The sequence below is a fragment of the Cajanus cajan genome, chromosome 3 (assembly GCF_000230855.2).
Source record: "Cajanus cajan strain Asha chromosome 3, NIPB_CcT2T_4, whole genome shotgun sequence".
Lineage (NCBI taxonomy): Eukaryota > Viridiplantae > Streptophyta > Magnoliopsida > Fabales > Fabaceae > Cajanus > Cajanus cajan.
In genome coordinates, this window is record NC_138519.1 from 65,435,812 (window position 1) to 65,462,874 (window position 27,063).

Genomic DNA, 27,063 nt, shown 5'->3' on the forward strand with positions numbered 1-27,063 from the left:
ATTTGAGATTTTGGGCTCGAACCACCCGACACCCACCCCTAATGTTTAGAAGTTCCATGTTAAATACAAGTTGTGCAATTCATTCACCCCAATATGATGGGTGACATTATTAGTATTAGATGTTGTTAGAATAGTGGATTAAGCCTAACTTAACCTTACAAAACCGGCTTGTAAGGTGAGGGTTGCTTTCCACTTATATACTATTCAATTGTCTAATCTCTAGTCGATGTGGGACTTGGGTTTTTCCCAATACACCCCCTCACGTCCAGCACTATTGGGTTTGGTACGTGGATAAATGGTGGGTGACCCTTTTTAATAATCTAGGATTGGCGGACTTGAATTTTTTTCAATACACTCCCTCATGCCTATGAGGCATGCATCAATGGTGGGTGGCCCATTTTTAAAGTAGATCTAAATGGCTCTGATACCATCTTAGAATAGTGAATTAAGCCTAACTCAACCTTACAAAACTGGCTGTAAGGTGAGGGTTGCTTTCCACTTATATACTATTCAATTGTCTAATTTCTAGTCGATGTGAGACTTGGATTTTTCTCAATAGATGTATAGTGAGGTTGTGCCAAGTCAAATTTATTCATGGTTTTGCAATTGCTGAAGAGAGATTCCTTCCTTCCACTTTAAAAAATGATGAAGATGAAATCTATGGGACTGCATTTATTATGGATCCTCTAACCTCCAATCGAGTAGCCTTCCTAAGTTTTTTCAGTATATTGCCACTACAAAATTATCAATTGTCACTACAAGATTTCTTTAATTGAATAGATTAAACATAAAAAAGTAAAAAAAAAAAAACAATAAATGAAAGGAGAGAAAACTATTTAACTTTTTTATACCTTCCTGTTAATTTGTGAATTCTAAGTGCAATTTTTATCTTTAATTTTAACTTTTAACTTTTCACCTGCTTAACAAAACAAAGGCTAATTCATACTCATTGTATTACCAGATTTAAATTATTAATTTGTGAGTTAAGTTTTATTGATTTCCCCCCCTTTTTTCTGGATAAAAGATAGAGACTAAAAAAAATTCATTCAAAAAATGATGTAGTGCAAATAATTTGGGGGCGGGGGTAAAGTTGCCAATTTGAGTTAATTTAACCTAAATGGACTAGTCTATTATAAATCATACATTTTTAAATTAATTTAGTTTATTTTATTATTAGAAGAGTTAAGACACTTCATGTTTTTAATATTACATACAAATAAATATTAGAAAAATACAGGAGATTGTCTCCAAAGTGGTTCATGTGATGGTTACACAAATTGACAATTTTCAATAGCCCAAAGCATTACTCTAAAGCCCAATCCAAAATAGAATGACCAAATTGATATTTCAACTCAAAATTTGGCAGATTGCTTTAACAGTTCACAAAGGAAAGTCCAAACTACAATATTAATCTACGTGTAGGCAGCGGATATATACACCTCATTTTTTTAATAAATATATTTATATATATGTATATATACATATATATACTTTCTCTCATTTTCTAAAAAAAAATCTCAAAATATCTTTTAATTAATTTTATTTTAAATAAATTTTATTTTTACACTTTTTTTTTCTAATTCGTCCATCTTTAATTAAGACTGTCAAAGTGGATTAATTTGACTTGTTTGACTTGACTCACCTAAGTGAGTTGGCTTGATCCAACTCACTTTCTTAAACGTTTAAACCTTTTCAATTCGCCCTCATCTTATCATGTATTTGTGGACTAAATGGGATATCCCATCAACCCACCTAATTTTCTTTTTTAAAAAAAACTCCAATTTAAAATGATCTTCAATCTAAAATAAAAATTTTCAAATTAAGCATTATGCATATAACATTAAATTTAATTATAAAATTGTACAACTTTAAATAATCAAAACAAAAAGATAAACATTCTTGTAATTGTAGTGATTATCCATCAATATTAAACATTGTTGGAGGCTTTAGTAGATAAATTTATAAAAATTTTATGTTGTTTATTATTAACTTTATCTTCTCCTACAAGAAAAATGACACTTTATTAAAATAAGAGTTAATCACCTATACACTGTCAGTGTAAAGTTTTTTTACACTGACAACCAATCATCTCTTTCAATAGTTTCATGTCATTTACTTATTTAATCAAATTAAAATTAAAAAGACTATTAAAAATATGATTAGTTGCTCGTGTAAAAAAATTTTATACTGGCAGTGTATAAGTAATTAACTCTTAAAATAATACATATATAACAACTAATGATTAAATGAGTCATTAATAAGTTAAATTAATGAAAGTATAAATGGATTAAGTGGATAGTCTAATCCACCATGAATTGAACCCAGATGAATCAAATTGAAAGTAGACCGAGTTAAGTTTTATAACCAATTATGAATTTCTTAATTTTTTTGGCTTGACCTAAACATTTTTAAAGTGGATCGATTGACTCACGTATCGAAATCCACTTTGAAAGTTCTATCCTCCATCACTCTTCCTTAATTTTTTTTTCTTTTTATTTTTTCGTTCCTGATATCTCTCACACAATTAAGGCAAACATACACACGTCATCTTTGTACCTTTTTAATCTTCTTTTTTTTTTTCTGTCACTCTTAACTTTGGCGTCATTTAAACTCCAATTTTTTACTTCATCGTCATTGTTCCTTACTATATACACAACAGTAGGCCTGAGCATCGGTCGGCCACGTCGGTTTCGGACCAAAATTCTTAAAATCATCCGAAACCGATTAAGAAAAATCAGGAGCCATTTCCGACCGACGAAGAACTCGGGTTTTAGCGGGTTCAATCCGTGCGGGTTACGGGTTCATTGGATGGATTCATCGGTTTGAGAAGCTTCCTCTAGCGTCTCGTGCCGCCATCCTTCGTCACTCTTTGCCGGTCTCTGTTACTGCTTCATTTGGGGGAAATCACGGAGTTTCAGATCTCCACATCACCACCTTCATCAACCAGAACAGGGAGCTTCTCAGCGGCGGTAGCCATGGCAGGAATAAGTTGAAGAAAATAGGATGTTTACAGAGTGAAGAAGAAGAAGAAAGAAGACACTGTGAAGAAGAAGAAAGAAGCAGAAGAAAGAAGACGGAGTGAAGAAGAAGAGGAAAGAAGACGGAGTGAAGAAGAAGAAGAAAGAAGACGAAGTAAAAGAGACGGAGAAAATAAACGGTGAAGACGAATGGTCGGATTCGGATGCATCGGATGAGAAAATTCTAACACCGAATCCGACCGTTAAAACCCGTTTGAACCCGAAATTTGCTTCAGAAAAAATCCGAAATACCTGAGAATTAATCCACTTCACCCGATCTGATCGTCGGTTTGGCCGGTTTCAGATCGGCCGGAAGTTTTTGCCCAGGCCTACACAACAGGTAGCCATGTAAGAAAGAGGAAACTTGGTGAACTTTTTCTAGAGATTTTTGTTCATAATATATATTCCATTAAAAAGTAAATTTATTTTTTTAACTTCCTAAAAGTACTTTTCAGATTTTTTTTTTTTATCTTTTTAGGAAGTCATATCCAAAAGTATTTTTTTTAATTATATATTTTTATAAAGTACTTTTTAGGACATTAAGTTTATTATTCCAAAAAATATTTTCTAGAAATATTTTTTTATACTTTCAAAGGGTTTGTGCAGTTTAGAAACTAGAAAAGAAAAATAAAATTGAAAGATATTTTAGAAAATAAAAGAATATTGAGAGTATATTATTAATCAAAGGATTGTAGTTAAAAAAAGCATGTATTTAATATATTGACCTTATTTACTATGGATCAGTCCATTAAATGTTTGAGGTATGGTGATAGAGATGTGAATAGACTAGGTTGTTTAAGAGAATTTCTGACATAGTCTATATAGAATAAAGCTGACCAACAAATTTTAAAAAATAAATTAGGTCATAGCTTTTAAAGAAAATCTATATAATTTGATTAAAAACTTAGATTTTACTACATTTATTTTTTAGCCTAATATATTTTTTTAAAAAAAAGTTTAATAGGTTAACTTATTTAAGTATATAAATAATAATTTGTTGATGTTATTATCGTATTAAACTTTTTATAATGTACTAAAATAATTTTTTTTCCTTTTAAATATTAAGCATTACTTATCTGATGTTAAAAAAACTTATATAAAGAGTTAAACTTATAAATAAATTTGTCTTATTTTAAAGTTAATTCAAAACAAGATTTTATGTTTTGCTTAGGTGATAAAAGATTTGGAGAAGAAAGAAGTGTAGTAGAAAATAGAAGAGAAGAAAAAATAATAATAATAGTAAATTTTTAAGTTGTTTGATGTAAAAGAAATATGAAATAAATAGAAAAGAAAAAAAAGTGTGTATGAATTTAAAAGACATGTTTATCTCTAATAATATATTTACAAAATTAAAACTAAAAGGGTAAATATGCCACTTCATAATGGCCCCCAAGTTTTGTATTTTTCTTTAAAATTTCCTCATTCATGAGATGATTTTTTTAACCATGGTGCCCAATCTTCTATCTTCTCTCGTTGTTCTCTTCTTCCAAACAACCAAAACATTTATTTTCTTTTACACACTTCTTTATCACCAACTTGTCTCTCCCTGAAATTTACTCAAACTAACTTATCATAACAATCAAAGTATACTTTAAAAATGCTTATATCATATAAGTAAAATATACTCTACTCTTATAAAATTTACCATAGTTATTTGCACTCTTGTCTCATACAGTGAATTATAATGCATGATTTTAAATTTTATAATTTATTATTTGTTTTGTATAATATTTTTTTTTTTTGCAATTGATTAGCTTTTTTTACACCTTAATTAGTTTATTAATCTATTTAAAAATGGACAAATTTAGAGACAATTTCTTAAGTATTTTCATTGTTGTTCTCTGATTGAAATTGAAATCTTATATCAATAATCAGTATAATATTTACATGTCAATACATAAGTTTTTAAGTTGAGACTTCCATTCTCATCCAAAAACAACATAAAAAATTAGAGAAAATTATCTTAATTTTCCTTTTTCTTTAAAATGATACACACATTTTCTCTAATTTTTAATTGAACACTAAATTTTCTTTATTTATTTATCTAAATAACATAGATTATTATCTCTTATGTAAAATAACACTATTTATGTATTGTTAATAATTGAATGAGACTTGATTACTTATTTAACTTTAATTCTCAAATTATATTTTAAATACCATGTGTTTTATGATTTAAAAAATATATCAACTTCAAGAAAAAAATTTAAAAAATAAACTGAGATATTATTACTTTTAAAGTTGAAAAATAATATATAAAAAAAGACATTATATTGTACATAATTCATAAATAAATGACATATGTGTATATAATTAGCAAAATATGAATTGATTTTTATTTTTTCTCATTTTCTCACTTTAACTAATAATATTATTTTAAGAAACATAATTAATTTAAAAAAAATAGAAAAAAAAGATATATGTCATTTAAACAAACTTAAAAGGGGTGAGTGCAATTTTTCCTTAAAAAATATTTGTAAAAGTTTATCTAAATTGTTTTGTCCTTTAAAAATAGGTCAAATCTATTCATAACTTTAATATGAAATAAAGTTACACATAAATTTGATGATTTTTTTGACCGCATTACGCTTAAATTTGTTAAAAAAAATATTTATGTTAAGTCTTCTTGCTTCATATACTTCCACCCGTAATTGATGGTATAGAAACGTATAATTTTCTGGATCCTACAACCATGCAGGGGTAGCAGAGGTGGAGAAAAGAGCGGTTATCCACCAAAGTCACAAATTCTAGTGCTAGCTAACAACGTTATTTGGCCCTGTTTTTTTTTATTATTTTTTCTCTCCTTATTTTTTTTCCCCTTTATGGTTTTGAATCAGTAAAGTTCCTTGAGTCGGGGACCAGTTTGGTTCTGTGGTTTTACCAGGATTGTTTCCATCTAAGAAAACGTTGCCAACTGTCCAACTTTATTGAATAAGATTGTTCTAAGTTCTAACTTCAAACACGTCAAAGGTTGTACTTTCTTTTGCAAATAATAAAAATAGTTACTTCTCTTCTTCGGGTGATTTCTTGGCCACTCTGCAATGGAGAATGTTTTAGGTCTTATCAAACTCCGTATCAAAAGAGGCACTAATCTAAAAGCTTGTGATACTCGTAGCAGTGACCCATATGTTTTTGTCACCATGGCTGAACAGGTTAGAACCTAGAATAGAACCTTGCTAGGACTTTGATCTTCAATTCTTTATTATTGGGTCTTAATTAGATTTGGTTTTTTTGGGTTTCTATTGAGACTAGAGACAGTGTTTAATTGAAAGAAATATTGTTCCAGGTGAAAACAAATGCCGTATTGTTCGTGTGAAAAAGAGATTCAAATGTCTTAATGTGTGTTATCCCTTATTTTTTAAGTAAATCATTTTGAAGTTAAAGAAGTGATTGAAAATTTGAAATAGAGAATTTATAGTGTTGAATCTAAAATCTTGCTTTCCATTGGTAATCAGAGGATGAGAGGGATAAAGATCATATACATAGGATAAGTACAGAAAATAAGTCTAAGGAGGTATCATATTGATTGGTTAAAGATGTAAAAATATGTTCATGTTGCTCTTATTTATACTAATTGTTGACAACTAACAACAATTAACTAACAGTAACAAACTAATTCATTGTGTAACTAACAGAATTATACTATCTGTTGCTCTCAATTGCTTGGTCTGAAGACTTTATCTCAAATTGATGCAGGAACTAAAAACTGGTGTTGTGAAAGATAACTGTAATCCTGAGTGGAATGAAGAATTGACACTTTATGTAAAGGATGTTAACAATCCCATACATCTGGTGAGTAGTGAAACAGTTTATCTATATCATGCCATCAGAAATGTTGAAGGGCTGTATCATCATAAGAAGAATGTTAGAGACACTTTCTTTAATACTCATTATTATTGACCGAAATTTATAAGAAATCACAAATTTTATAACTCACGATCTTATTTAACCAGTCTCTATTGATTTAGTAGTAAAATTCATCATATTGTAATTTTCAACCAATAGTAAAGTGAGTATTAACAAGAGAATGTTAGAGAGTGTCACCAACGTTTCTCCTACCAAAATAGCCTAATGTTAATCTTTTGATGGCTGAACTGTGTTGCTCAATTCAGACAGTTTCAGACAAAGACACTTTCACTGTAGACGACAAAATGGGCGATGCAGAAATAGACTTAAAACCATATCTTCGTTGTGTGAAGATGGAATTGAACGATCTCCCAGAAGGCCATGTAGTCAAGATTGTTTATCCAGATAGGACTAACTGCCTTGCTGAAGAGAGCAGCTGCATGTGGAAAAATGGAAAAGTCGTCCAAGAGATGAGTTTAAGACTGAGAAATGCCAAGTCTGGGGAAATAATAGTGGAAATTGAGTGGGTTAGTGTTCCAAATTCAAAGGGCTTATCAGAAGTTGATTTTTAGGTGTGTGTGTACCTGCCTTAGCTTTATTCTGTACTGCTTGTGTTATGATATGTATTATCATAAGTTGATGTTACCATGTAAGTTATGGAGTGAAAACTAAACTTTAGTGAGTTGAAGAAATATCTAAACTAATCATCTATAGTAATATAAAAATTGTTCAGCATTTGCAACATGTCACTGCCGAAACACTTCCTTAATACTTATCATTTCTCTAATGTTTTTTATTTGATATTGCCATTAATTAAGGAGTCAGCAGTTAAAGAGAATTTTGCAAAGGAGCTTTTAGCTTCAAGCAGAGGATAAATTGACCCTATTCTGTTGAGACTGTAGGAAGACACCTTCATCAGAAATCTAGTGCTAGATTTATGACAGGGAAACATATCACAGAGGTAAAACCAAAGGAGAGGATCCGTAGTAAACTCTAGAATCGATTGAATTAAAATTGGGGATGGATCATAGATACAAGGGGAATCTAGAACATTTATGAAAAGAGAGTGATACATGGAATCCAACTACAATTGCCTACTACAACAATTATAACAGAGTAGGAATTAACCTACTATTAGAACAGAATTACAATCATATGACTAGGATAGGAAGGAAATCTGAATATATGAATAATGCTTGAATTTACACTGATTTTGATGAAAAATATCTGATTTGATTAAACAAAGATACGAGTATTAATAATTTTTTATTTATTAAATTGGATATGTGGGCAAAGATGAGTATATATTTAACTATTTCGTATTCCTTCATGTCCCTATCCTACTTTAAATTTTCTAAAATCTTAATTTATTTTTTTAAGAATTTATTTAAAATTTATGTAATTTTTATTTTATTTTAAATTTATGTCAATAAAATTTAATTAATGTGATTTTGTAATTTTTACTTTAAGTTGAAATTTTTGTTTATATATTTTTTTACAAAAAAAAATAATTTTTAGGTGAATACAAGGCTAATACTGGTATATACAATATCGGAAGGACAGGAATAAAGTACAAATTCCATATTCATCAAATATGGAGACAAAAATGAATATATAATAACAGGACGAAAGTGAAGCTGCGTGTTCGTTTTAATCCCTATATATGATAGCCATTTGTTATACCAATCTTCACAAGTACTTCTATCAAGATGTCTAACTTTTACTCAAATACAAATGATTAAAATTCAAAATAAAATTATCAAAATGTATTTTGGTATTTTTTTTAGTTGAAGATTACCTGTATTCTTTAAAGAAAATCTTATTAAAGTTGTAAGCATTCAAAATATAGAAGATTACATCTAAGTGGAGGTTTTCCCCTTACACGGTTTCACATTCTTCAAAGCTAAAACCTTTCTTAAGGAAAATCGAGAATGTATTACTTAAACCTTTTTTTAGAATTATTCTTATAATTATTGAAACTTATTCTCCAAATCTATTTTCTATCTATTGAATTAATTGATTCATCTATACTTAAGTATTGATATTTTGTATTCTATACAATGAGAAGACGAGAATGATACAATTTTGACTCTAATATTCCCAATTCTTATTAGAAAAAGAGAATTCGAGAAATTAGTTTATTGCATTTATTGTTTATTGAATATAAAAAAAATGAATAATTAAGGATATATATTTTGTGAAAAATAAAATTAACACAGTTAATGATCTAGAAACAATTTTGAATAAAAAATTATTGAATAATTAAGAGTATTTTTTAAAAGATAAAATTAATACAGTATATTATTTAGAAATAATCTTATAAAAAGGACCAAACACAAACTGTCTACAAAGTTTCTATAAAAAATCAAAGGAAATATTTTAAAACCCAAATCTTAAGACCTGTGTTAATATTTCATACTCATAGTCATATTTACCTTTTTTAAAAAAAGAAAATCATATTTACCTTGTGCATATTTACCTTTTGTTACATAAATACTTTAGAAAAATGTATTCTAAAAGCATTTATAATAATTTATTGTTATATTCATTTATATATATGCCCACGTAATTAAATAACACATAGGTCTTGACATTGGAGAATAAAATGAGTTACGTCCATGACATAGAAGAATCTCTCTTTAATCTTAACTTTTCATCTTCTGAATATGACTACGGTAACTTTTTCTTTAAAAATGTATCTCTATGCATTTTCTAACTTCTTATATGGTTTATAAAAAAAATAAGCATGTATCCACTACCAAGTAGATAACTAGATATTAATTATATGGTTCTCCTGAAACAGGCGAGACTGCGAATTTCTTGTGGTCCTTTCTATGACTTCACAGAATATCGCTGCACGACTTTGACACCTTGAAGGTCTAACTAGAGCTACATATAATTTCTATACTGAGATATAGTGTCATTAGTTTATCTTGAGATTCAAAAGAACACAAGCATTTCCTCTCTAGTATAAAGATTTTGTCCATAACACAAGCTTTGCTTCAAACCCTGTAAAGAGAATACATTCTGCTAGAGTTTGTTTTGGTATTTCATTTGACACTAGCCATAAACATGGTCAATTGTGTTTGATCAATCCAAGTGAATAATGACAAATAACCATAAGTTTCTAAACACGTTTAAGATGCACAAGTATTAATATACCAGAATGTACCAGGTGTTCCTTTTACCAAGAAAATACAACCTGGAATTAAATCAATTAATGACAAAAATAATTGGCATATAGACAAAAAAAGTAGTGCAAAAATCTTGGGCGTTTGTAAGTTTGTTAAGAGATATTTTTGTGTTCCTGAGATATTGGATTTGTAAGGTTATGGTTTAATGCTACTGCGTTTACCTTATCTCCCCAAACTCGAGTTTTGTTCAAACAAGGCAAGAGCGCCAAATAAAACAAACAATGGCTGCTTCAACTCCTGCTCCAAACTTCTCAACATCTTTGCACAACAAAACCCAGAAAACAAAGTTTCCTTCTTCACCAGGGAAGAAACCTTTGCACACCAAACTTGGCTTCTCATTTTCTGTGCCATTCAACAAGACCATACGTGTGAAATCCATTGGCGCTGCAAAGTATGATGAAGTAGTGGTGGATGAAGAGTTGGACAAGATTAGGAGGCTTCAGAATGGTTCAGATGTTAGAGGAGTGGCATTGGAAGGTGAGAAAGGCAGAACAGTTGACCTCAATCCACCTGCTGTTGAGGCAATATCAGAGAGTTTTGGGGAGTGGGTTATCAATGGTTTAGAGAAGCAACGAGGGAACCCTGTGGAGAATGTGAGAGTGTCCCTTGGACGCGACCCTCGAATATCAGGGTCAAAATTGAGCGTTGCAGTGTTTTCAGGTCTTGCACGTGCAGGTTGCATGGTGTTTGACATGGGACTAGCAACCACACCAGCTTGTTTCATGAGCACTTTGTTGCCTCCATTTGCCTATGATGCTTCAATAATGGTAGGTTACAAAAATTTGTAACAAGTGCCACTTGCCTAGAACTACTCTAGGTGTGGTGATGGTTGTCACAATTAGGCCTGATACAAATGGTTCAAATGAATTATGCATTTTGTGCTGCAGATGACAGCGTCACACTTGCCTTACACCCGAAATGGTTTGAAATTTTTTACCAAGAGGGGTGGACTGACTTCACCTGAGGTAGAGGAAATATGTGACAAAGCTGCTCGTAAATATGCAAATAGGATGGCCAAGGTCTCTACTTTGCTTAGTGTTCTTCCAACGAGAGTTGATTTTATGAGCACTTATGCAAAGCACCTGCGACAAATCATCAAGGAGAGAATTAATCATCCTTTGCATTATGACACTCCACTCCAAGGATTTGAGGTTTGACTTCTGTTGTTTGTATGTTTCACATGTTTCTCTCGGTATATTCTAACCCACCCATGTTTTATCCTTTAATATTCGATACACGGGGCTCTTGGCAGCTACAATATTTAGGACTATTATTTACCCATATAGTGCGTATTTAATATATAATTAAATTTCTTAAATATATGATTAGGAGTTAAATTCTTGTACTTTTTTTTTGTTTTGTATCGGTATTCTAACATTTTGCCTTAGACTAATTTGGTTTAATAAAAAAGTAAGTAAAGTTTGATCAAGTATTATTTTTATTAAAAGATTAAATTAGAGCTCTGTTCAAACGATTTAACTTGAATTCAGTATATTAACCACTTATATTCAACTTCTTAATTAAACTATTGTACTTTTTTTTATCTATAAAAGAATATTTATTAAGATTTTTTTAAAAAAATAAATATCATCATATTGAAGAATTAGTATATAAATATCGATAGAAATATGGTAAAAAAAATTAGCAGTATTTGTCCAAATTATAAAATACTACTACTAAAGTAATAAATTACTGTGGGAATCAAATGAAATTGTGTGATTAGTTAACTGTCATAGTTGTTATAGTTAAACATATAATTTTCTTCATATACTCCCCATAAATTTTTTTTAATATGTTCTCCATACTTAAAAACTTATTATATCCATCCCTATAAATGTAAATATTATTAATTTGATCCTTGTCGATTTAATTTAGTCTCTATACATATAATTTAGTTGCTATACATGTAGTATATTATTAAGAATGTGTCATCCATAAAAATGTAGTTCAATTATAAGAACCAAATTAAAAATGTGTAAAGTAGTTAATGATAAACATATGATGATAAAGACCAAATTAATGATATTTATATGTATAAAGACCAATTTAAAAAACTTTAACAATACCAAATTGAGAATATATGACATGTATACAAAATAAGTTTTTGGTATAAGGATGAAATTAAAAATAATAAAATATAGAGGACTGTCATCCTGTTAAAACTTTCGTATGCTTCATTGGAGAATATTTTCACTAAAACTGCAATGAATGTACAGATAATAGTAAATGCTGGAAACGGGTCAGGAGGATTCTTCACATGGGATGTGTTAGACAAGCTTGGTGCAGACACCTTTGGCTCTCTGCATCTCAACCCTGACGGAATGTTTCCCAACCACATTCCCAACCCTGAGGACAAGACCGCCATGGCACTCACAAGAGCAGCAGTGCTACAAAACTCAGCTGATCTTGGAATAGTTTTCGACACCGACGTGGACCGAAGTGGTGTGGTGGATAACAAAGGGAACCCCATAAACGGTGACAAGTTGATTGCACTCATGTCAGCCATTGTGCTAAGGGAACACCCGGGATCAACCATAGTGACCGATGCACGCACAAGCATGGCACTCACTAGGTTCATAACTGATAGAGGGGGTCACCATTGCCTATACCGTGTTGGGTACCGAAATGTCATCGACAAGGGAGTTCAGCTTAATGAGGAAGGAGTTGAAACGCATCTTATGATGGAAACATCCGGTCATGGTGCTCTTAAAGAAAATCATTTTCTTGATGATGGTTGGTTCAAGTCATGTTCATGCATGTTTTTCTTTGGTTGTTTTCATTACGCTTTGGTGCTGTTGTTGATCATGGTGTTCTGGTTTTGTAATCTAGGGGCTTACATGGTGGTGAAGATTATCATTGAAATGGTGCGGATGAAGCTTGCGGGATCAAATGAAGGGATTGGTAGTCTTATAGAAGATCTTGAAGAACCGTATGAATCTGTAGAGCTTAGGATAAATATCGTCTCTGAACCTCGACATGCTAAAGATAAAGGATCGGAGGCCATTGAAACATTTAGAAACTACATTGAGGTATATTCTATATCTTATAAGAAAAGAAAAAAAAGGCTAATAACACTTTTTTTCCCCCTACTAGTATCTCCAACTTACTAGATCAGAAATTAATCTTGTTTGTAGACTTGTAGTATTGTAACTGTTATTGACTAGACAATTTTTTTATCAGATAGGGATCGAACACAAGTCCCTGCTAAATAGATTGTGTCCACAAATGAATGTATGATGCTAACTATGCATCAATCCACTCTTTTATAAATTCTTTATCATAGACTCAAATTTATTAGAAATCACGACTAGAAGTGAATTTCATTTCTTATTTAGTGAACTCTTATTTAATAAATTTGAACTTATAAAAGAAATACATTAGAAATCGTGTGTTAAAGAATGTGTGGTTAGTACTTTGTCTTATAATCGAACTCCATATTTTATTGCATTAATTTTGGTTATCAAAGATTAAAAGCATATCTTTGTATACAGGAAGGGAGGATTAAAGGGTGGGAGTTAGACTCGTGTGGTGATTGTTGGGTGAGTGAAGGGTGCCTCGTAGATACAAATGATACCCCAGCTCCAGTTGATGCTCGAATGTACAGGTGGAAAAAAGTTAAAGAAAATTCAAGCAGTTCAAGAAAACTGATTTTATATTTATGTATGTCTCGTTCTTGAAACTGACTTTGTTGTGGCGAATTCAGGGCAAAAGTATCAAACGAGGAGCATGGACAACATGGTTGGGTTCACATGAGGCAGAGTATTCACAACCCAAACATTGCTGTGAACCTGCAATCATCTGTTCAGGGAGGTTGCTTGTCTATGGCAAGAGCTTTTAGAGATGAGTATGTCATTTTGCCACTTTAATGTCTTTAAAAGCATTTATGTGAACTTTATTTTGGTTGCTGATTTTGCTTGTTCAACTGTTGCAGGTTTCTCAGAGCAAGTGGAGTTCATACATTCCTTGACATCACTCAAGTTGATAAGTTTTCTGACAATGGCTCCGTAGCATAATTTGCAATTGCAATTACTTGATGTAAATGCTGAGAGTCGAAACTTCTGTATCATTTCAATATGATATTAGTTTACTGTGAATTATTGTAACATTAGAAAAGGAAAAGAAAGTATAGAACTGCAATTGAGTACATATTATAGAGAGCTTCTTCCGAATAAATTATGGCTGTAGTATGAGTAAACTAGAGTTATGTAAGCAAAGTAACATATCAATAAAAATTATTGATTCCTGTTATAAGCGTTCTGAATACTATATATTCAGCAATTGGTTTGCTGGAAACACACTTTAGTCGCACTCTTTTAAACACTTTTTTGTTGTTTAAATTTTATTGAAGTTACAAAATTCAAAGATTTTATATAAAGTAAAAGTTAGTTTTTCAAATTAGTTTTTTTTTCCAAATTTATTTATTCATTAAATTAATCTCTCTAAAATTATAATATATTAAGGTTGATCTTTTTTTTTTTTTTTAAGTTCGTGAATGACATTGTCATATATGATACATGGGAAAAACACGTGGCAAACAAGATAAAAAAAAAATTGTCCCTCTAAAATTTTTAAAATTTATTTTTAATCCTTTTAAAAAAATATTAAATTAGTCTGTGAAAAAAAAAAAAACAACTTAAATTTGGTCTTTAGGAGATGTTAATTCCATTTTGTTTAAATTCTTTCTCTAAAAATTTTATAATAAATATAATTAGACAATGTTAATATTGTATCAAAAATAAGATTTCCATGCCACGCTTAATATTAGTAGACAACCAAAATATATTCTATTGGTAGATAATTTTTATTATGATAATAACTAGCAAATATGTAATCATTGTAATAGTAAATAAAATAATAAAAAAAGAGATCTAATTATATCTATTGTTCAACCTAAATAAGATGGAATTAACATCTGTCAAGGATTAAATTAAACTTGTTTTACTTTTACAAGAACTAATTTAATACAAAAATATTTTGAGGATCAAAAGCAAATTTGAAATTATTTAATGGGACTAAAAAAGCTTTTCGTTTATTACAGCCGTTTTTATTTTTCCACGTAGAACACCATCACTAATGGGGTTACAAAAATGGGCTACTCTTAACATGTTATAATTTTAGAGGGACTAACTTAATAAAAAGAAATTTGGAAGACCAAAACAAATTTAAAAACTTTTAGAGGGACTAAAAGTAATTGTTACCTTTTTTATATTCTAATTAAAGAATCATTCATAATTTTATAATTTTAACTTAATTTTAACCAATAAAAGAGAAAAGTGTATTAGGGATAGTTGTTATGGCCATTATTTTCATGCATGTTTTGATTAAAATGTTTTGGTACTCTTTGTGAGTTGGACTAATAAGATGTGACCATTTGTCCACTTCTACCACATTAATTATACAAATTCACTATGTCTTTATTAATTGTGAAAATTCAAAACAAAAAAAAAGTTAATTCCTTCTTCTTGTTCTGTGTCTCATTTTAAACCCTATCTTAATTCATCCAAATTATTTTTCCTTCTTATTTTCATACTAAATTCTCAGTAAATCCAGATGATGTTCAAATTGGGACACAGGCAAAGAAGAATGAACTCACATGTTTTTAGGGTTTTCACAATTAGTGAAGACGTGAGTGAACTTGTGCATCATAGTGAACTTTTGTCATTTTCAAATCAGTAAAGATAGTAAAGGAGTTTCAACACAAGCATATTGTTTCTTAAGGTCGCTCGATCCTATTATGATTTCTTTAAGAAGGGTTTCTCTATTAGAAGAGAAGGGTTGAAGATGACTTGTGAAAAAAATTTACTTAATAACTTGTGAAAAACAATCATGACCCAACTTATAAATAAAGAACTTGGGCTAAATTTTTTTATATCCTTACATAATAATAATAATAATAATAATAATATAAGTGTATATATATATATATATATATATATATTACAATTTTCAAATAAATCCCTGAGAGTTAAGAGCAATGTTTTGAAAACCAGATCGAACCGGCCGGTCGGACCGGTTGAACCGGGAACCGGTGGTCTAGCCGGTTCGAATTTTAAAATGGATCGGTTATGCATTTAACCCGTTTCAAACTGGATTGAACCAGTCAATTTTTCAGTTCAACCAGTGAACCGGTGGGTCAAACCGGTTCAACTACAAAAAAAAATTTATATTTTTTTAAGGGACCACAAACTACAAAAATAACAATAAGAATTGAATCTATTAATGGAAGAACAAAAATTCTTATTAAACATAAGAATGACTACTTGTTCTAATGTATTTGTTTGTAATATATGCAACTTAAATAACTTTTATAGCATATTATTAATTTTAAATTATATATTTAATAATATAATATCTATATAGATATTACATATATTATTTTGTGATATCAATTCCAAGTATATTATATATGTACATATTATTTATATTTTTAATTTGTATTAATATACAGTTTAACATGTAATTTTTTTATGTATTTCTTTATAAAAAATAAAAATAAAGATAATTTTAAATAAGATGAAAATTGACATTTAAAATAGGATATGAATTTATTGAAATTTATAAGTATAAATATATTTAACATGAATATTTTTTTAAAAAAAATTAATAAAAACTGAGTCATGCGGTTCAATTAGTGACCTACCGGTTCGACCTTTGACCCACTAAACTAGTACCCTAACCGGTTTGATGATCGATCCGGTTTTTAAAACTATGGTTAAGAGTAATATTTAAAAAAAAACACTCTCATTATTATAGGATGCATTATCTACATTGGTTTTGTGATGCTTTCTAATCAATTTTTAAACTGATGTAGAATAGAGCAACTTAGAAAGTGTATAGTCTTTTACATTGATTTTTAAACTGATGTCGAATATGCACATTTACAAGATTTTTAAAAAAAAATTTATGTAGATTTATACATACATCTACATTGGTTTTTTGATAAACTGATGTAGAATTATGTCCTCATCTACATCGATTTTTTTGATGAATCGATAAAGAATTATGTCTTAATCTATATTTGTTCATACCTGAACCAATGTAAATATGTCTTTTTTGAAAGATTTTGTTTGTTTTTAGGTTTTATTTTTTGTTTTTAACTATAATGAAAACATATATAATTCTTAGGTAGATTGATCCACACATCCATATTTTGTTTCTTTCAATTTTAACCATTAATGAAAACATATATAATTCCTAGACAAATTATTCCACACATGCATATTTTCATACACACATTCAGATCAATAAAGATAACTAATAATTAAAGCATGAAATAAAGTGAATGTTAGGCAACAAGAAATAGGGATTAAATTGTTGTGTTCTTTAAAAATTTGTGTAATATCCTAAATTTTAGATACAATATTCTAAATTTTATTATTATTATCTTATTCTTAAAATGGTAGTCTAAATTTCTAGTTATTATATTTTAAAAATAAATAGAGAATAAGTATAATATTTTATATAATTATAATATATTAAAAAAATTTATTACCAAATTTTTAGTAAACTAAAATGGAATTATATAATATTTATTCCCAATTTTATTATCATTATCTTATTTTAAAATAATAGTATAAATTTCTAGTTATCATTTAAAAAAAAATTGAGTACAATGTTTTTTTTAATACATTACAACTTTTATTACAATATTTTTAATAAAATTAAAATGAAAATATATAAGATTTAATTATATTATAAAATTCTAAAATCCTATTTATAATATTTTTTAGAATAATATTTTAATTATAAACCATATATAAATTGTTATGTTTTATATGTTTAATATAAGTAATTGTATTAAATTATATATATATTGGATGGCTAAAAGAAAGAAGAAAAAAAATCCATTGCATTGAATGCACGGATAAAATGGTGCAGAATTCTTATATGCAAGTAACCAAAATGTTATCCATAAGAAACCTGTGATGAAGAACCAAATGAATAGTAAAAAAATAAGGTTAATTATCAACAATGCAATGATTACCAATTTGAGTATAAATAGATGAAAGAGGGTGTAGAATGAGGGCAGAAAAAAATTTAAGAACCGAAGTGGAAGAGAGAGCGAAAACGTGACAGAAAGGAAAAAGAAAGGAGAAAGACTAATAACGAAAGGAAGATAAATTTTTACTCGATTATTTTTACATCAAGATAAGGAAGAGAAGACCTTTATTATTTTAAATTGTACATATTATTATGTTTGTTTATTTTATGTTATATTTATATGTATTTATTTAATGAGGTGTCTCTAACTTCATTTACTTGTTTAATCTATGATACTTTTTACTCTAATGAGATGTTCCTAGTTTACGTTGTTTAATTATTTTATAATGATTATCACTGTCATTTACTAGATTAATATTCTTTCATACATTCCATTTTTGTAAACTATATTATATTAAATTTTAAATAATTAAAATATTTAAACTTATTTAGCTTAATTATTTTTTATATTAATTCTAACTATAATATAGTTTTTTTTAAAATATCCTAAACTTATTTTTTATATTATAAAGATAAATGTTATTCTATGGTCATAAGAATGAAGGTTTGAATTTATTTGTAGTTGAAAGTTTGACCTTGAGGATTTAAATAAGTAAAAAAGAAAACTTAAGGTGAAATAACTTTTAGTTATTTGTTATTATAATGTTCATTTATCCCGATTAATCACTACAAACATAATTCAAATTTTTATTATATCAAGAAGAATTAATATATATTCATTTAATATTGATTAAAAATATTTCTATGCATATTTTTTAATTATTGATATTTATTGGATAATTGTTCTTACTCCTTATTTTTCTTTGTTTCAAATATTTAATTAATTATAATGAAAAATAGGGATCTACCAACTATACCAGACCCTTTTACTTCTGTTATCACTGTCGTTTTTCCGGGTATCAGTTGGGGCATGGACACAACTGCAAATGCCGTTACATTTCAAGGCATAAGAGTATCGACTTTTATATTTTCACCAACCCAGCAAAATCATATTATTATAAATGGCCAAATAGTAGTCACTTTCTATCTACCCGGCTAATCACATCAATCTCATAGTAAATTTGTATTAACCTAATATGTAAATATTGTAATAGAAGTGTGAGAATAGTATGTAATGTAATTATAAGCTAATTATATGTAAACAAGTTCACAAAATCTTCCTTTATTTTTATGTATAATATTATTAATGATATACTTGTATTAACGACCTAAAATATATATATATATATATATATATATATATATATATATATATATACTTAGTTTTTTTATGAAACTACCATATGAGCAATTCAATTTAAATAACTGATTATGCAAAAGATATAGACATGGTTTCCCATATATATATATATATATATATATATATATATATATATATATATATATATATATAAGGCAATAAAGTAAATGTAGCTAGTAAGGAGATAGAGTTAGAAAGATTGCACATTGAGTTATATACTAGTTCACCTCAAACTAGATTACATCCAATTCTTACATAACCTTGTGAGATTTTTCATTAACACAACCACTATTGTTTATGTTACAACATTAGTAACCTCTTGATACAGATTATTTACTACATAACCATCTGTTGTTAATGATTTTCACTTAGTCACCTATCGAGATTTCTCCCTCAACAATATGTTGAGATACCCAACCTCATAACCATCTACTATGAGATGTTACAACCACTTTGTTGAATTCTTTTCTTCCTTCCTACACCTCTACAACTAAAATTTGGGTACGAAATGTTTTTACAAGGAATGAGTTTGTGTATCATAGCACTTTACTCTACAACTAAAATTTGGGTACGAAATGTTTTTACAAGGAATGAGTTTGTGTATCATAGCACTTTACTATGGTTATAATAGAATCCCCTAACTAGAACTTCCACTTAGGAAGATTCACACTTCATGGAGTTCTCTAAAAAATAGGGTATGAAGCAAGGATTACAACTTTGATAGCTTGTGTTTTGATTCCTCTCTTTGGCCTTGCTAACTTTAAAAATGTAGTCTTGGTCATCATTTTATAGCCTTTAAAATAGGTCTATTGAGGTTAGCTTATTTTTTAAGATGTGCTAATATCAATTGTACTTTCCTCTTTTGGTGTTGTCAGCTTTTCCTTTAGAAGTTGTTACCTTTTGAGAAACCTTCTCTTCAAACCTTCTGAGTAGAGTCTTTAGTATCAATATTTTGAGAAATTGAGTTTTAACTGAAACTTTTTTATGAATGGTTCAAAGAACTAAACTCCAATGGTGTGTTTGAACAAAAAATTTTACAAATTCAAGGAATTTTAAATTTTTGGTATTTAAATTACTTTGATTTTAATTTCTATCATTCATAAAATACTTTGTTTGGATAAGTCAATTTAAATTTTTTTTTAAATTTTAAATTATTAGATTGGATATGATAATTTAATTTCACCATGGTAAAATTGATTTTAAAAATATATTTCTATGTTGGGATTTTTAAATTAAATTTTATAAAAAAATAAATAATAGCTAATTTTTAAATATTTATTAATTTTAAAAATTAATGTTAGATAATATTTAATAATTTTAAAAAATATTTTTGAATATTTAATAATTAAAAACATGAAAAGATAAGAGATAGATAAAATATATCAGTGAAATAAGAAGGAAAAAAATATGAGAAATTTCAAATTCTTACTTTTTTGGAAGAATTTGAAATTCTAATGTTTCAAGAAATTTCACAAATACTTGAATTTCAAATTCTTTATAAATTCTCTATCCAAACAAAGTATTTCATCTCAAGAAATTTGAATTCTTCAAACAAATGAATTACTTTACTTAAATTTCTTATCCAAACACACTACATGCAAACTCTTTGTTATTAAAACTTGAAACTAAGAATTTGTCATTTTTATTGTCACTAGTTAACTTTTTAAAGGTCACTAAAAGTGAATTTTCATTTAGGGATAAATTTAAATCAATTTTCTTAAAATTTAAATAGACAAAAAAACTCAAATATGCAAGAATTTTTTTTATTTTGAAAGCAATTAAAATCACTGAAAAATTAAATTACATGAATTATATATAAAGTATATTACTAGAATAATCGAATTAAACCATGTAAAGTAAATTAAATAGACATGCATGTTTAGACTATATATATAAGCTTATGGCATTTGTCTAAATTTTAGCGATACTTATAACTTTAATTTGACCAAAAACCCTTATCTCAAATTTGCTTCATTTGTCTGAATTTGAGTGATACTTATATCCTTAATTTGACCAAAACCCCTTATCTCAAATTGTTTTTTTTATAATATTTAGGATTTGGTTCACTACTAGAAATATGTCATTTATCTAAGAATTTTATTCAAAAAAATATTTGTAGAAAATTATTGCAAAAATTATTGCAAATATAAATCTCTAATAAATTATTATAAATATTTTTGTAATTTTAAATTTGCAGAAAATTCTTGCAAATTTTACTACAAAAATATTAATTATATGAATTTTTTGTTGCAAATAAAAATTTTAAAAAAAAATTGCAGGAATTTTTTTATTTTCCTACAAATTTTGTTTTAAATATAAATTCGTAAGTAATTTATTTTTTTTGAGTAGTATTTCCTGCCAATTTTCTTATTTATGATTGTTTTTATTAATTTAAAAACTGAAAATATTTTTGAATCCTCCGTAAACGTAAACACACATTTCAGTCTTCCTTCACTTTGCATTCACCTCCGCAATACTTTTCTCAGCTTTTCCTCTGTAAACGCGTAACCTCCGCACACCGCTCACCGCACACTTTTCTGAGCTTTTCCTCATCACCTCCACCGTGCCACATCCACAACATTTCTCTCCTTTTCTCGTTCCGCATAACATCTGTTAGGGTTTTTGTTTTCTCTCCTTTTCCTAATTTTTCTCACCGCACAACACTTCATTTTGTGTGCTTTTGAATGTAGATTTTATAATTTTATAATTTTGTGTGCTTCAGCTCAATGCTACTCAGGTGTATAATTTTATAAGCTGTTACTTACTAGTTACTACTTTTGCACTTTTGCTTGCTTCTCGATCGTGTATGCACGTGGTGCTCTGCTTGTATTAAAGATTAATAACAAATGAATGAAAGATAAATGATTTTGCAATAGCATCGTGTATGTCCTACCAGCTAATTGACCCAACTCAACTGTATACAAACATTTTTTCGGTTTCTTGTTCTTGGCTTTTGAAATTGGAGGATGACTTTAGTTTCGGTTGCAAAGCTCTTATCATTTGACTGTACTCATGAGGCATAGATATTACCTGGATGGTGGAATGGATTGTGCAAATTTTATCATTGGAATTCATCATTTCTTTCACATATCTTAAATTTAGAATTGAGCTCTTTACTGCATATTTTGATTGTGAGCATTGTTGATCCTTATGAAGATAAAAAGATGTGGAGAGACGGGTCGAAGATTGCGAATTTTCAAGGAATAAATGTTGAAGAATAGTGTTTCACCAACAGGTTCCTCAGCACAGCCGGATGTAAACATTGACGACCTTGAGGTAAATAAATACGTTTTTTTTTATAATATTGTTTTCCATGTTTTGAAAATTTTATTGTACAAGTAACCTCAGATTTGTGTTTTAATTGGTAAAACTTACTGAACTTGAGTCGGAGTTAACTCAGATCAATGCAAACAGTGAAAAGCTTACTTTGGAATTTTTGTTGAGGTATTCAAAGCATTTGATGTCAATATTATGGAATTCAGTTTTACAAACATTTAGCTTACATCATTTATTCTAGTGGAAGTGCCTTGTTGAGCCTATGCTTGTCCTCTGTATTGAGCTAAGCACCCGGATACCTTTGCTCTTTCATGGAATCATAGTTCAGACTTCAGAGTGGTGGTAAAAAAATTCTAAATATTGGTGTGTTATTAATGTAGGTTGAAGGAATTTCTGCATTAATACATCAGTCAGAATTATCATGGGATGCCACTTTGAACCCAACATCGTATTTTAAGATTGGTCAGGTATTTTCCTTCACGACAGTGTGATGAATTAATAAAGTGAAGAATAATTTTCAACAACTAAACAATTAATAATGATGTCAGCCTCAACCAATTTGTTTACTTTTTTCTATGATTTGTTTATTTAAATTCTAAATGCATTATGCCATCTTTAGTTACTGAACAGGTCATAGTGTGCTATTAAAGTATAGAGAGATTTTCTGCTGGCTGTCATCTACTAGTGTTTTAATTTGCATACTTGCAAATTGCAATAGTGAAAGTATCAATGTCAGCATTCTGCATTGATACTGCAATCCATGTATCCAAACAGTTGATATATATATATATATTTTTATTTATTTTTATTTATTTATTTATTTATTTTTTAATTTCATGTTTCATAAAGTCACACCTATGCAAAGCTGCACAAGTGACCCAAAATTCATATAGTTCCTTCTGCAAAGTTTTTCAAATGTGGTTTAGATAGGTATATTAAATGCTCATGACCACACCAACTCAGTCCTATTGCTTGTATTTTTAACACGATTTTTACCTAATTATTTGATCAGGTGAAAGATGAACTTTGCAAGGAGAATCTGCAGCTTGTCAGTAAGTTATTGAATTACTTTTGTTGTCACGCTGTCATTAGATGGTTAGCTGCTAGCGGAATATTTTAGAGCTTCTCAAACAATTCATTTTAAATTCAGATGAAAATCTACAAAAGGAACCTCGTATTGTGGAACTCAGGAACCAGGTTTGATCATAATCCTATGATTTGTGTGGTTCATTTTTAAATTCTAATAACGTATGAATTTTCCCCCTCCTCATATGGAAACAGTATAGAATAATTTGTACAACTCAATTAGCTGTTGCTCAAGAGAAACTAAATGAGCTTGACAAGCAGAAAGAGGAAGTGTTGAAGTTGAATTCCCCACCATACCTTCTCCAAAGGATTCAAGGTATGCCTTGACATGATGACTTATTGTTATATATAGACGTGTAATTATATTAATCACGAAAATTTATCATTGTTTTGACCTGCTTGGTTTCATAATATCTTGTGTAATGATTTTGAAGAGGCTATGAATAAGATAGAAGAAGAATCTGAAAATCTGCACAAGCAAGTCCTTGACAGAGAGATTGACATTGGAGCTTTTCTGCAGCAATACAAAAGCCTACGTACTGCTTACCACAGGAAAAGTCTCATACATCTTGCAACTAAAACATCAAATATATGAGCATCACAAAAGGAATACGAAAATTAAGAATGTATCTTCTTGTTTGTAAAGCCTGTAATTGATTTTTTCTTCATTCTTGTTAATATTAGTAGTCATCTGTCAATACATGTATTTTCATTTTTAAGTAGTTTCAGACCATCTGAAAAGGAGTAACCGGCAATAGCATCCAAATTGTAAACATTATCTAAAGTCTGCAGAATTGAAGAAGCGTTTTGCCTTCTCACTTTAACAGAAAATATCCTGATACAGCATAACATTTGTTCTGGCAGCTCCTCTGCTTTGTTCCCCTGAATTATGATGAAAATATGAAGAAAATATCAGCGAATTGAATGGAAAGTAAGCAAAAAATACATTTGATTTTGACAGTTAAGAAACTACTTGCCTGAATAGTGAAAGTTATAAGAATTGTGAACTTGTAGGCATCATAATATTAAAAAAAATTATAAAAAATTACCTACGATTTTTCCTAGGAAATTTACTTGCGAATTTGAAATTTTGCAGAAAATTTACCTACAAAATTTAAATTTTGCAGAAAATTTACTTGGGAAATTTTAATTTTGCAAGAAATTTACTTGCAAATTTTAATTTTCGTGAAAAATTTCTTACAAAAATTTTGTGAATTTTAAAATTTGTAAGATATTTTTTGCAAATTTTTTAAGAATTTTTTTTCCACAAGAAAGTTTGCTGTCAATTCTTTTTTTACAAGAAAGTTTTCTATAGATTCTTTTATAGCAAAAATCATAAGAATTTTTTTTGCGAATTTTGAAATTGACAAGAAACAATTATCTACGAAAGTGATAGAAAAAATTCTAGTAGTGGTTAAACTTATATATATATATATATATATATATATATATATATATATATATATATATATATATATATAGCTGATTTTAATTTATAAAAAAATTATCTCATTTTTATTTTTATTTTTCTCCCTTATAAGTATTATATTATATTATATTATATTATATTTTATATATATATATATATTGTAGAAATTATCTTATATTTCATATGATCCTTTTTATTTAAAAAAAAAAGTGATAGTATAAATCCTTTCGGTCCTTTTTATATAAAACACATTATTTTTTCTTATAAAAAGGACAAGATAAACTTCTTTACAAAAATATATTTTTTATTTTACGTATAAATTAACTTTTAGTTATAAAAAATATTTGTTTTTGTTTTTTTTTTTCTCTTATAAGTTATAGGTGTTTATTAATAAGTTTATCCAAAGAAGCTATTATATATTTCTTAATATTTTAGTATTTCTTAGTCTTTTCTACTTTGATTTTAAATGTATGTTATATTTGGAATAGAAGTGACAAAGTGAGTCACAACTCACTCGATTAACTTAATTCATATGGATTTGGATTGGACTAGATTAGAAAAATAAATGTGTAACAATTTTAACTAAATTCCAACTAACTCACTTAAATAAATATGTATAGGTTTAATGAATCAGATCGACCTATTTAATCTACTACAATTAAAATATATATAAATAAAATTATGTTTATGTTTTATATAATTATCATTTAAAATTTTAATTGATATTTTCTTTTATATTATTTTGTATTTGAATCAATAATTGACTTGATTTTATGATAATAGGAACATGTAATAATTTTTATTATTAATTTTTTAAAATATGATAAACCAACCCACTTAATCCACTAATTTATAGTGGATTGAGTTGGTTTAAGATTTTCTTTGCTTACCATAAGTAAATTGAGTTAAATTGATCATTTAGAAATCAATATATGCCGAGTTAATTTAGATGAGTTGAGTTGACTCGCTTTAATATCTCTAATTTAAAATATTTAGATTGAGTGAAAGAGAGAAGAAAAGGAAAGAAAAATTTTTAATTTGAATTAGAAGAGAAATTGAGAAGAAGAAAAAAAAAAAAGAGATAAACTTTTTGCTTCTTGAAATAAACTTTTCTCTCTATTTTTTCTCTGATTAAATAAAAGAAAATACATTACCTACCAAAAAAAAAAAAAATACATTAGTATGTTTGTTTTCTTTTCTTTTCTTTCTATTTTCTTTCTCTACCAAAAATACAATAGTCTTTGAAGTGTAGAACATATATATAAATGTAGGGAGCTGAAATATACTTTCCAACACTTGAAAATAAAAAATAAAAAAACTTTAAGTTGACACACCAACGCTAGCCAAATGCCATGCAAAATGTATATGAATGTCTCTCTTGTCTGGTCTTGGAAGCCAGACCTACCCACAATCAAAAACATCTGAATCCATATTCTCAATTCCCCAAAGCATGTTGAACACAACGCCTTGTATCGATGAACATCGTAATGCTTTCTAATTTTCTTCCAATAGAATTTAAGAACGAGTGTTTTAAAAATATTGGTTAAGAAATCAGTAAGCATAAAAACTTTTTCACAATAACATCTTTAAATTCTCATCTAACATTCTAAAAATAACTCTTAACATTCATAGAAAGCAATTAATTATATCTTTGAAATAAATTAAGCTAGACCCAAAAGAAAAAACTCGTCTATGAGCTGTTCATCTCCCACTGCTCACTGCCTTGCACAGTAAGAATTGAAACCCTGGCAAAGCATTTCGAACTGGGCCCTAGCTGGGCTCCATGTTCAAAACCCATTTATGCTAAGGATCCAGTTGTCATGCCCTTATATTCAAACTCTGGCTCCATTTCCAATATGCATGGCAGAGGCTACTCTATTCAATCACTATGTTGCTAACCACCTCTCCAAGTGTAGCTATGAAAAATTCCAATTGAAGACACAAAATTTCCCTTTGAGAAAATATTTCTCACCA

The 27,063-nt window shown here is 28.4% G+C and overlaps 3 protein-coding genes across 3 annotated transcripts; all 3 read left to right on the forward strand.

Annotated features, from left to right (window-relative positions):
* The first annotated feature begins 5,771 nt into the window (after positions 1–5,771).
* LOC109806516 (protein C2-DOMAIN ABA-RELATED 7) lies at positions 5,772–7,607 on the forward strand. The gene is made up of 3 exons (XM_020368947.3): positions 5,772–6,169; positions 6,714–6,809; positions 7,130–7,607. The coding sequence occupies exons 1-3, from the start codon at positions 6,059–6,061 to the stop codon at positions 7,433–7,435; spliced, it is 513 nt and encodes a 170-aa protein (XP_020224536.1). The 5' UTR covers positions 5,772–6,058; the 3' UTR covers positions 7,436–7,607.
* A 2,603-nt stretch (positions 7,608–10,210) lies between these two features.
* Positions 10,211–14,308, forward strand: LOC109805410 (phosphoglucomutase, putative / glucose phosphomutase). Its single transcript, XM_020367466.3, has 7 exons — positions 10,211–10,824; positions 10,945–11,208; positions 12,274–12,790; positions 12,887–13,086; positions 13,549–13,661; positions 13,761–13,901; positions 13,989–14,308. Exons 1-7 carry the CDS (start codon positions 10,279–10,281, stop codon positions 14,068–14,070), a joined length of 1,863 nt encoding a protein of 620 aa, XP_020223055.1. The 5' UTR covers positions 10,211–10,278; the 3' UTR covers positions 14,071–14,308.
* A 7,401-nt stretch (positions 14,309–21,709) lies between these two features.
* Positions 21,710–24,491, forward strand: LOC145949350 (vacuolar protein-sorting-associated protein 37 homolog 1). The gene is made up of 6 exons (XM_083071097.1): positions 21,710–22,574; positions 22,955–23,041; positions 23,587–23,626; positions 23,725–23,771; positions 23,856–23,976; positions 24,095–24,491. Exons 1-6 carry the CDS (start codon positions 22,506–22,508, stop codon positions 24,253–24,255), a joined length of 525 nt encoding a protein of 174 aa, XP_082927223.1. The 5' UTR covers positions 21,710–22,505; the 3' UTR covers positions 24,256–24,491.
* Positions 24,492–27,063: the final 2,572 nt, after the last annotated feature.